At 35.1% G+C, this 11,794-nt stretch overlaps 1 protein-coding gene across 1 annotated transcript in view; it reads right to left on the minus strand.

Annotated features, from left to right (window-relative positions):
- Positions 1-11,790, minus strand: part of CFAP36 (cilia and flagella associated protein 36) — a 32,953-nt gene extending 21,163 nt beyond the window's left edge. Inside the window, exons 1-3 of the mRNA XM_012649867.1 lie at positions 11,470-11,790; positions 8,797-8,861; positions 8,084-8,185 (exon numbers count right to left, since the gene is read on the minus strand). Of these exons, the coding sequence (XP_012505321.1) occupies positions 8,084-8,185; positions 8,797-8,861; positions 11,470-11,584 (282 nt within the window). The 5' untranslated portion in view covers positions 11,585-11,790. The remainder of the gene's footprint in view (positions 1-8,083; positions 8,186-8,796; positions 8,862-11,469) is intronic.
- Positions 11,791-11,794: the final 4 nt, after the last annotated feature.

Genomic DNA, 11,794 nt, shown 5'->3' on the forward strand with positions numbered 1-11,794 from the left:
AAAATAGAAAGAAATTATCTGGACAACTAAAAATATATATATAGAGAAAAAATTAGCCAGGCATGGTAGCGCATGCCTGTAGCACCAGCTACTCAGAAGGCTGAGGCAGAAGGATTGCTTGAGCCCAGGAGTTTGAGGTTGCTGTGGGCTAGGCTGACGCCACGGCACTCACTCTAGCCAGGGCAACAAAGCGAGACTCTGTCTCAAAAAAAACAAAAAAAATAAGTTAACTGTGAAACAGTCCCAGGCAGGTCCTTCAGGAGGTATTCTAGAAAAAGGCATTGTTACCATAGGAGATGTGTGTTATTGCCCCTGGAGACCTTCCAGTGCGACAAGATGTGGAGGTAGAAGACAGTGATATTGATGATCCTGACCCTATGAAGGCTAATGTGTGTGTTTGTGTCTTAGTTTTTAACAAAAACTTCAAAAAGTAAAAAAATTAAAATTAAAAATTTTAAAAATAGAAGTTTATAGAATAAAGATATAAAGAATATTTTTGTACAGCTGTACAATGTGTTTGTGTTTTAAGCTGTCTTATTACAAAAGAATCAAAAAGTTTTTAAAAATATAGAAGTTTAAAGTAAAAAAGTTACAGTAAGCTAAGTCTACTATTGAAGAAAGAAAAATGTTTTATAAACTTAGTGTAGCCTAAGTATACAGTATTTGTAAGGTCTAAAGTACTACACGGTAATGTCCTTGGCCTTTGCATTCACTCACCATTCACTCACTGATTCACTCAGAGCAACTTCCAGTTCTGCAAGCTCCATTTATGGTAAGTGCTCTATAAAGGTATGCCATTTTTATCTTTTATATCCTATTTTCATTCTTACTTCTTCTAGGCTTAGATGTGTTTAGACACACAAATACTTATCATTGCATTACAATTGCCTATAGTATTCAGTACAGTAACATGCTGTACAGGTTTGTAGCCTAGTAGCAATAGACTATACCATGTAGCTTAAGTATGTAATAGGCTATACCATCTAGAGTACATGTAAGTACACTCTATAATGTTTGTACAATGAAGAAATCACCTAACAATCCGTTTCTCAGAATGTATCCCCATTGCTAAGTGATGCATGACTGTATTTTAAAAAAAGAAAGATCCAAAATCAATACTCTAAGCTTCCACCATAGGAAACTAGAAAAAGAAGAACAAATTAAGTCCAAAGTAAGCAGAAGAAAAGAAATCAGAAATCAATAAAATTGAAAAAAAGGAAATTAATAGAGAAAATCAATGAAAACAAAAGCAGATTCTTTGAAAAGATAAATAAAATCATAAACCTCTAGCTAGGTTAACTGAGAAAAAAGAGCAAAATCACACATTACTAATATCAGAAATGAAAAACAGACTACGCTACTGATCCCATCAATAGTAAAAGGAAAATAAAGAAATACTATGAACAACTCTATGTCCACAAATTTGATTAACTTAGATGAAATGGACCAATTCTTTGAAAGACACGACCTGCTAAAACTCATACAAGGAGAAATAGATAATCTGAATAGGCCTATATCTATTAAAGAAGTAGAATCAATAATTAATAACTTTCCAAAACAGAAAGCATCAGGCCCAGATGGGTTCAATGGTAAATTCTACCAAAAATTTAAGGAAAAAATTGTACCATCTCTTCCAGAAAATAGAAGCAGAGGGAATACTCTGTAATTGATTCTATGAGGCCATCATTACCCTAATACCAAAACCAGACAAAGACATTATAAGAAAGGAGAACTATAGATCAACATCTCTCATGAACAGAGATGCAAAAATCCTCAAAAAAATATTAGCAAACTAAATCCAATGTTGTACAAAAAGAATAATATACCACAACCAAGTGGGATTTATTCCAGGTATATAAGCTGGTTCTACATTTGAAAATCCATCAATATAATATACATCAACAGACTAGGCAAGTATCTCATGATCATATCAATAGACACAGAAAAAGCATTTGACAAAATCCAACACCAATTCATGATTTAAAAAAAAAAACACAAAATTCTCAGCAAACTAGGAATAGAGAGGAATTTCCTCAACCTAATAAAGAACATCTATTAAAAAAAAAAATCCCTACAGCTAACATCATACTTAATGGTAAGAAGCTAGATGCTTTCCCAGTAAGATCAGGAATAAGGCAAGAATGTCCACTCTCACCATTCTCATTCAACCTCATACTGAAAGTCCTAGCTAATACAGTGAGACAAGAAGAGGAAATAAAAGGCATACACATTGAAAAGGAAGCAATAAAACTGTTTTGTTCACAGATGACATGACTATCTGTAGAAAATTTTTTTAAAAAATCGATTTAAAAAAAACTTCTGGGCAGAGCATGGCTCACACCTATAATCCCAGCACTTTGGGAGGCCAAGGTAGGAGAGTCCCTTGAGGCCAGGAGTTCAAGAGCAGCCTTGATAACATAGCAATACTCTGTCTCTACAAAAAATTTTAAAATTTGATAGGTATGGTGGTGCATGCCTATAGTCCCAGCTACTCAGGAGGTTAAGGCAGGAGGATCGTTTATGCCCAGGAGTTCAAGGCTGCAGTAAGCTATGATCATGCCACTGCACTCCAGACTGGGTGACAGAACAAGACCCTGTCTCAAGGACAAAGAAAAAAAAAAACACTTCTAGAACTAATAAGCAATTTTAGCAAAGATGCAGGATACAAAGTTACTACATAAAAGTCAACTGCTTTCCTATACACCAGCAATAAACAATTAGAATTTGAAATTAAAAACAATACCATTTATATTAATACCACAAAAAAGAAAGTACTTAGAAATAAATCTAGGCCAGGCTCCATGGCTTAAAGCTGTAATCCTAGCACTTTGCTCCCATACACACCCCCCACCACACCCCCCACTCTTACTGCCTCTACAAAAAAATATTAATACAAAAATTAGCTAGGCATGGTGGTCCGTGCCTGTAGTTCCAGCTACTTGAGAGGCTGAAGGGAGGAAGCTGGCTTAAGCCCAGGAGTTTGAGGTTGCAGTGAGCTCTGATAGCATCATTGCACTCTATCCCTGGCAACAGAGCAAGACACCTGTCTCAAAAAAAAAAAAAAGAAATCTAACAAAATATGCATAGGAGTTATATAAGAAAAACTAAGGTGCTGATGAAAATAACCAAAGGTGATCTAAATAAATGGAAAGTTATTCCATGTTGATAAATAGGAAGAATCAATATTGTTAACATGTCAGTTCTTCCCACCTTGATCTACAGATTCACATAAACCCAATCAAAACCCCAGCAAGTTATTTTTTGGATATTGATAAACTGATTCTACAATTTACATGGAAAGGCAAAAGACTCAGAGTAGTCACACAATATTGAAGAAGAACAAAGTTAGGGGACTGACACTACCTGACTTCAAAATTTACCTTAAAGTTATTAATACAATAATCAGGACAGTGTAATATTGGTTACATAGTAGACAAATAGATCAATGGAACAGAATAGAACCCAAAAATAGACCCATATAAACAAAGTCAATGGATCTTTGATAAAGGAACAAAGGCAATTCAATGGAGAAATAATAGTCTTTTCAGCAAATGGTGCTGGAACAACTGGAACAACAGGATCCACATGCTAAAAAATAAATAATGACCTCACATCTCTCTCAGAAATTATCTCAAAATAGAGCATAGACTTAAATGTAAAAAATAAAACTATAAAACTTCTAGAAGGTAACATAGGAGAAAAACTAGATAACCTTGGGTTTGGCAATGACTTCTTATACACAATACCAAAAGCATAATTCATGAAAGAAAAAAATTGATAAATCAGACTTCATTAAAATTAAAAACTTCTGCTCTGTGAAAGACACCACTGTTGAGAGAATGAAAAGACAAGCCACAGAAGAAAAATTCTGCAATTTGCAAAACACTTATCTGATAAAGGACTTGTCTCCAAATATGCAAAGAACTCTTAAAGCAACAATTAGAAAACAAACAATTTAAAAATGGGCAAAAGAAAACAAGGTACCACTACACACCTATTAGAATAACTAAAGTCCAAAAAACCAACAATATCAAGTGTTGGGTAGGATATGGAGAAATAGGAACTCCCAGTCATTGCTGGTGGGAATGCAAAATGGTACAGACACTTTAGAAGACAGTTTGGCAACTTCTTACAGAACTAAACTGTCTTATTATGTGATCTAGCAATCCCACTCCTAGGTGTTTCCCCCAACCCAGGTCTCTTTCCTCTGAATCCGTGGTGTTTATCAAAATAAGTTGAGAACTTTATGTCCACACAATAGCCTGCATTTTATAGCAGCTTTATCGTAATTGCTAAAGACTAAAAAAACAAGAAGTCCTTCAAAAGGTAAATGGATAAACAAACTGCTACATCCATAAAATGGAATATTATTCAGTAATAAAAAGAAATGAGCTATCAAGGCACAAAAAAATAGAACCACCTTAATGCATATGGATTAGTGAAAGAAGCCAGTCTTTCACTATATAGGGTATATACTATATAGTTCCAATTTTATGACATTCTGGAGAAGGCAAAACTATGGAGACAGTAAAAAGACCTGTGGTTACCAGGGGTCTGAGGCAAGGCCAGAAGAGATGAACATGTAAAGCACAAGAAATATTTAGGACAATAAAACTATTTTATATGGTATCAAAAGGGTGGATACATGACATGTATTTGGCAAAACCCATATAACTGCACGAGGCAAAGAAAGAACCCTAAGGTAAACTATGGACTTTAGTTAGTAATAATGTATCAATATTGGTTTATGAATTATAACAAATGTACCAACTGATGCAAGATGTTAATAATAAGGGAAACTGTACTACATGCTCAATTTTCTATAAATCTAAAAGTGGTCTAAAAAATAAAGTCTATTAATTTTTAAAAATCTTACTAGCACTCACACAAATTACTGTTAATTATCCTGTGCATATTTTTAGAAATTGAATGGTAACATCACATATGTAATCTTCTAACAATGCAAATTATTGGGAAAAAAGAACAATTTTCCCAAATTACTATTATTATAAAACAAGTGGTTCTGAAAGTGTTATTTCCATCTTATAAAGGTCAAAGCAAATCAACTAAAAAACAAAAACAAAAATGCCTTTGTTTCTTGCCATTAGAAGTCCCTGGCTTTGGCCATACATTGAAATTAATGATAAGCGTTACCCTCACCAAAAAAATCACAAGCAACAAAGGAAGTCACTTTTGTCTATTTTAACTGGAAAATACCACAGCTTTTCACACTGGCTTCTCTCACTAATCAAAATTCCAAAGTTCAACTGAAGACAACTGAAATAATAAATATTTCAGTATTTATTATCATATTTTTATAAACTGTTTAGAAGAATATCCTAATTCATGGGTATTTTTTTAGAAACCATACATACGTAACAAAAAAACACACTGTTAAAAAGTTGGGTTTTATTGTTTTTTTTTTTTTTTTTTTTTACTAGAGCTCTTCATCTGATGTACTTCTTGCCTCTCTCGCTGGCTTTAATACACAAAGAGTATGCCAGGATCAGTGGTCTAAGTCTAATGATGAGCAAAACAGGTGAAAAAATTTTGCAAGTCTGCTTTAGCAGTACTCAATGTGAGGTGGCAGCCGGTTTAGAAAATCAAAACCAAACTAAGCAAACCAAAACAAAACAAAAATTCCTAGGGCACACAATTGGTTTCTTGAGTTCTTAGGCACCTCATATTGGCATAATCTAATCTTCATGTATAAAAATTTGATTGCTGCAAAGCAGTAAAGAACGTGCCTCAAGCTGTTTTTCCAGTAATGATGACAGCCTTGTGCTGATTCAGTGTTGCTATTTGGTATCTAAAAGTTTGCTCCAGTAAAGAATAATGCTATCTAGTCCACAGAGGGATTGAATCCATGATCCTGGCCTAATTAGCACACTGCTAATCAACCACCAAAATAGCTACCATTAATCAAGAGGTGCTTCCATTTATTTATAGACCACCTCATATACGCCAGGCATTGCACTAAATGCTTTATATACCTTATGTCTTAAATTTCATAAAAACCTTTCAAAGTAGATACTATCCCTATTTTATGGATGTGGAAACTGAGAATCAGAATGGTTAAGAAAGTAAAACTGTAAAACAACTTTTGTATGAGGTCTTACAGTAAATGAAAGTGCTAGGACTCAAATTCAGGTCTGTTTCAAAAGGCTTTCTGATTTGTATATAATAAAATTGTACCACCATTCAACTCCAAATCAATCAAAAGATGTACAGGAGAATAAAAGAGAAAGATGTGCTGATCTTGATCCAAAAACAGTATTTTAAAACTCTGAACATCTACCTTTACAAATAAAGTTATTCTGATAATGCAAACAAAAGACAATTGTGTCTACAATTACTACAAACATCTTCATTCAGACTCATTCACAATAGCTTAAGAGTTTAACAAATTTTAATCAAAGCAGAAAAGTGTTCCTGAAAAAGGAAAATAAAAACAAATACAAATGTTTTAAAAGAAATTTAAATGCCAGTTAATAATTTTCAATCAAATTCTTCCTATTCAACTAAAAAGAAAATAATGCCTGTTGTTATTTCTTAGACTAAAACTGTGGTACATACAGAACAAAAACTACTGGTGAACTGTAAAACAACATTTGCTTTATAGAATTATGAACTAATAAAATCTAATTTTTTTACATTAATTGGGCACACCAATAACATTTAAATATTATTTTTTTAAATATCATGTTATATTAAGATTTTCTATCTCTAGAATTAGAGGTCATAAAATGAGAAGTTGTGCAAAAGTGAACTGTACCAGGAAGTGCTGGATTAAACAGTAGTCAAAGCAATCTCTTCTAGGCCATAATAACAAGATAATTTAACAAGCATTTACTGAGAACTACCTGCTAGGAACCAAGTTTTCACCTCTGTGCAAGTAGCTGGGAATACAAAGTTACTAAAAACAGCTCAAAGGACTTACAATATAGTAGGGCAAACATACTTGTAGGAAACTGTAATTCAAGGGAGAATACCAAAAATACCAATGTAAAAGTACCTAGTAGTGAGGTAGAATGGGTTCTGGTCTGACTAGAAGAAATGGCAAAGCTGCCATAACAAGAAGCATTTCAGCCGGGCCCTGATGATGAGAAAGATTTCTCTTAGTTAGGGAAGGGATCGTGGAGTGGGTTGGGGGGGGGGCTGTACATTCCAGGTTAAGGGACAGTATGAGCAAAGCCAAGTGCCTAGATGTTTATAAGAGTGAGTGGCTTGGAATAATGGTATTACACAATGTACTGGAGAACTACGGCATGAGATCAAGGCTGAAAATATAACTTGGGGTCACATTATATTATAGATAATCTTCACTATATCTTGTCAAGGAATTACAGTTTATTTGGTAGATCATGGGAAGCCAAAGCCAGTTTTTGAGAAGAAGACTACTTGGGTTGTAGCAACATATCCCTATCTTTAACTTCAGAGCAGCAAGGGCTCTCAGTTGGATTGCTTGGGCTCATTTACTGGCTCTACTATTAATACTTATTTAGCTGTGGACTTTGGACTAGTTGCTTAGTATCTTTGTGTTTTGGTTTCTTCCTTTCCATATTGAAATTAAATAGTACCCATATTTTAAGAGGTGTTAGTAAGATTAAATGAGATAATACATGTCAAGTTCCTAAAACATCAACTATCACAAGTTCTCAATAAACATTAAGTTACAAATATACATATCTGCTTCATCCCAGCTCTGCACAACTGAGACAAAAAAAGTAGTTCCAAGAGAAGGAAGCCCAAGAACTAACAGACTCTGGATCTGCTAAGATTAAAAAAGAAATGACTGCAGAATTATCAGAGATCTATATAAATAAAACAGTACTTTGGATAAACCCTGTGATCTTATTATAGTTCTGAGTTCAGAAAGTTCCTTTTTAGTTATATCAGTTCATTAATACCTCAAACTATCATTGGTCAAGGTTGCTCTAAAAAAGAACCCATATATGACGAATTATCTTTTCACCTCTCACAATGTCTAAAATATTATACTTTGACAATTAAACATTCAAATTTAAATGAAACCCTGGGCATTGTTGAAACTATATGTTAGCAGAATAATAAAAAGAAAAACCTGTGATGTGTGGGTCTTTGCAAGAGGAGAAGTGCATGCTTCTTGAAATTGATCTTCATTAATTCCAATTTCTTTTAGGTAATTTTCTAACAGCTTTTCAACCTAAAAAAAGAAAGTTTAACTTGTATAATTACATAGAAAAATTCTAAATGACAGTCTGCATATTAAGTATTTAGTTCGGAAAAGTATAATCAAATACTTTTTTGTAAATATGAATCTACATATTATATTACATGGCAGTGACATTGTCTTTCACCAAAAAACAAAAAGTTAATGTCTTTGTAGAAAATCACCTGAAATTTTATTTCCTTTACTACAAATAATTGAAGTCAGGATTATGAAGTTCAGCATGACACAATTCTTCTGCTCCCTAGAGGCATTTTTAAAAATCACAAGACAACCATGACTATATGAATAACACATCCCTGAATGCATTAGCACAAAAAGAATAAAATTTAAAGATTAGATGCAAGAACCTGTAAATAGTTGTTGTAAAACCATTTCTTAGATTCTTGAGTAGAAGAGATAAGAAGTCATAAGAATAAGATGCTCAGAGAACCCATGGAGCCTGATATAACTAGCAGTATTGTTAGGGTAGACTGGGTTTTTGTAAAATTAAAGAATTTTAATGAAAAAAATCCATTTTTTAAATTTAGAAAAGCTACAAATAATATCCTAATTACCTGTAAAAATCAATGAAAAAAAATACTCACTAGTTCTTTGTATTCCTGATGAATCTCTGTATAGGTCAATTTGCTTTCTTCTTCATCATCAAAAACTAAATTTAAAAGAAAATATTGCATAGTGTAAATAACCAATCCTTTTATTAATACAAATATAAAAATCTACTCGTTACAAATAGAACTATCATTCTTATAACCTAGCTCTTCAACTTTGAATTCCTTAAGTTTTTCTTTAAAAAAATATATAAATGAATGTATATATAAATATATACTGCTAATTGTAAACAAATTTTTTTCTCCTACTTGAGAAAAAACACAACCTCATATTTAAGACAAACAGTAATTTTCCATTTTTCAATCAATAATATAAGGCAACAATTTCTTCATAAACTTTTAATGGAATATTAAATCAGGCTCTAGATTACTTTACTGTACTGGAACTTTGCTGATATAAATTTTACTGAAAGTGATTAGGCCATTTATGCTATGGTAGATCAATAATGAAGTTAAAATAAGTAAAACCAAAGCACATGTTTCTTGAATGATCTTATGTGTGAAATAACGTAGATTAGAAAGATACATATTCCCTCGAGAAGCTACAATCTAATTATGGAAACAGGACAAACCCAGGAATTGCAAACAATAAACATTTTCTTTTCGGTCCCCCAGCATGACCTTTCTAAAATACAAAACTAACTTCTGCAATTTTTGGTTTAAACCTCTTCAACGACTATTGATTGCCTAGAGAATAAGCACAAAAGCCTTAGGTCAGACAAGGTTCTCCACGACTAGATCCCATGTCTAATCTCCCACCACTCTTAAAACCCAAACCTTGCACTCCTAACAATACAAAACTGCTTGACATATCCAAACAAAACACACACCACTTCAAACCTCCATGCCTCTGCTTTACTCCACTTCCTTCCCCCTTTCTCTCCCAACCATTCTTCAAAATATTGCCAACTGGCACATTCTCCATGACTTGCTACCCACTCTCAACTCCAAGGCTGGTTAGATCCCTTCCTCTGAACTCTTACAAGATACAGCACCATGTGCCTACCATTATTATAGTACCTGCCATTTTGCATTTTATTGTTTACCTGCCTGTCCTCCCCACTAGATTATAAACTTGTCAAGCGTGGGATTTTGTTTTTTTCATGTTTCTATCCCCAACTTCTGACCCAAGGACACAATAAATGTTTGTAGAAATAAAGGCTGATGTCACAAAGTTGTATAAAACTAGTCTTTAAATGATCTGAGGTAGAGAAGAGCACAATGACAACCCCAAGTAAGTGGAGTATAAATAGTTATTTCAAGTGTCACTGGCATGTCACTTCTATTAATATTTATCCTGGCATTGGCTCTATGTAACACTGTACATACAAGCAATACAGCATCTACTTAAGCTATTTTCAGTTTATTCTGAAAGCAAATCACCACAGTACATGTTTATAAGGCTGTAAATTACTGCTTTCCCATAAAATCACACAATCAGATATGTTATTGTTGAGATGCAGCCACTTTTGACATTTGGGGATAAAAAGATGACCAATGCTTTAATTTTTTTCCATTTCAGCATTTAGTTTCAGTGGGGTAAATGGAATCAAAAGGTGACATAATTTCTTCTCTCTTCTAAAGGAGGTCAGAATTCCACATGCCTTATCAGTCTCATAATAGCATTTTAAATTCTCAAAAGGAGTACAAATATAAGTTACTTTGTTTTTGAACATCCTTAAAAACTACAAGACTTAATAACCATTATTTGCATTTTGTTTATGGCAATGAGAATGTAATGAAAACATTCAGTGGTCAAACTAAATTTCATCTTCACCAGATTCATGAAATCCTAGGGTTGAAAGAGGTCTTAAAATGTCATACAGGAAAGCCAACCATTGGATAACTGAATCTCCTCTAACATTTCAACATAAGACAGACGTTTAAATGACTAATGGACATTACTACCATCTAAGTCTTGCCGGGCTAAACCACCACAATAACAGTTGGGCACTCGTTCATATGACATGGTTTCTGGGTCATTTTCCCCCCAAATGGGCTCCAATTTGTCTCCACGGCTCAATATAGAACTCCAAGGGTGAACTGATCAGAACTCGAAGGTGTCAGTCCCTCGCAGGGAATATTATGCCACACTATACGTCTCATTTGTTAGAAGATAACCACCACCACCATTTTTGGAAGAGCCAAGAATCAGAGACGTCAACAAGGGGAATACAGGCCACCGAGATCACTGGCTCTGGGCCTGCTGGAGTAATCATATGCCATCCTTTGCAGTCAACTGTTGGGTCTGGGGTGAATCATTTCGCATTTCCTAAACACACTACACAGGCGAAATGGTGGAGATAATATGGAATTCAGAGGTAAAATGACGCTTCTCCCAAATCACTGGGTAACCTGTTAAAGGCGCCCACCCAAACAGTCCACTTACCAAGTATGAAAGACTGAACATAGGATTAAAGTCTAATGTTTTTTGGACATGAGCTTGGGCCCAGGGAGAGGGGAGTCTCGGTCCCTATTTTCAGGTCTGCTAAGGAAAACACCGGCAGAGGGAAAGCAATTCCTCCAACGTAACCAGCTCTAAACCCGGCCGACAGGGGTGGAGACGCGGAAGAGGAGAGATGGTTTGTGCCGACCATCTTCCTTCTGACTGTTGGAGTGACAGAGGGGAGTAAGGATTGTCTATTTTACCTTCACATTTCTGCTCCACAAAGTCCAAGATGGGGATGGACCAGTCCGGGCCTCGCAGGAACCCCGCGATGCTCTCCACCACCCATTCTACCTCTTCCTCTTCTTCCGCAGCCATCCTCCCACCCCACACTGGGCAACGCGGATCCCTAGGCCAGACCCCCGGTGTCCGCGAAGGCCTTCCGGCCGCGGGGTGCGACAGGGAGTGGGGGAAGAGTTGCCCCCGCAGTCGGCCCACCACCTGGATGGAAGCTACAAACCAATTAACGTAAAATGGTCGCTATGGCAACGTGCGTGGCCGTCCAGACTGCAGCCCGGAAGTGATGCC

Source organism: Propithecus coquereli, unplaced genomic scaffold (assembly GCF_000956105.1).
Source record: "Propithecus coquereli isolate 6110/MARCELLA unplaced genomic scaffold, Pcoq_1.0 Scaffold305, whole genome shotgun sequence".
Taxonomy (NCBI): Eukaryota; Metazoa; Chordata; class Mammalia; order Primates; family Indriidae; genus Propithecus; species Propithecus coquereli.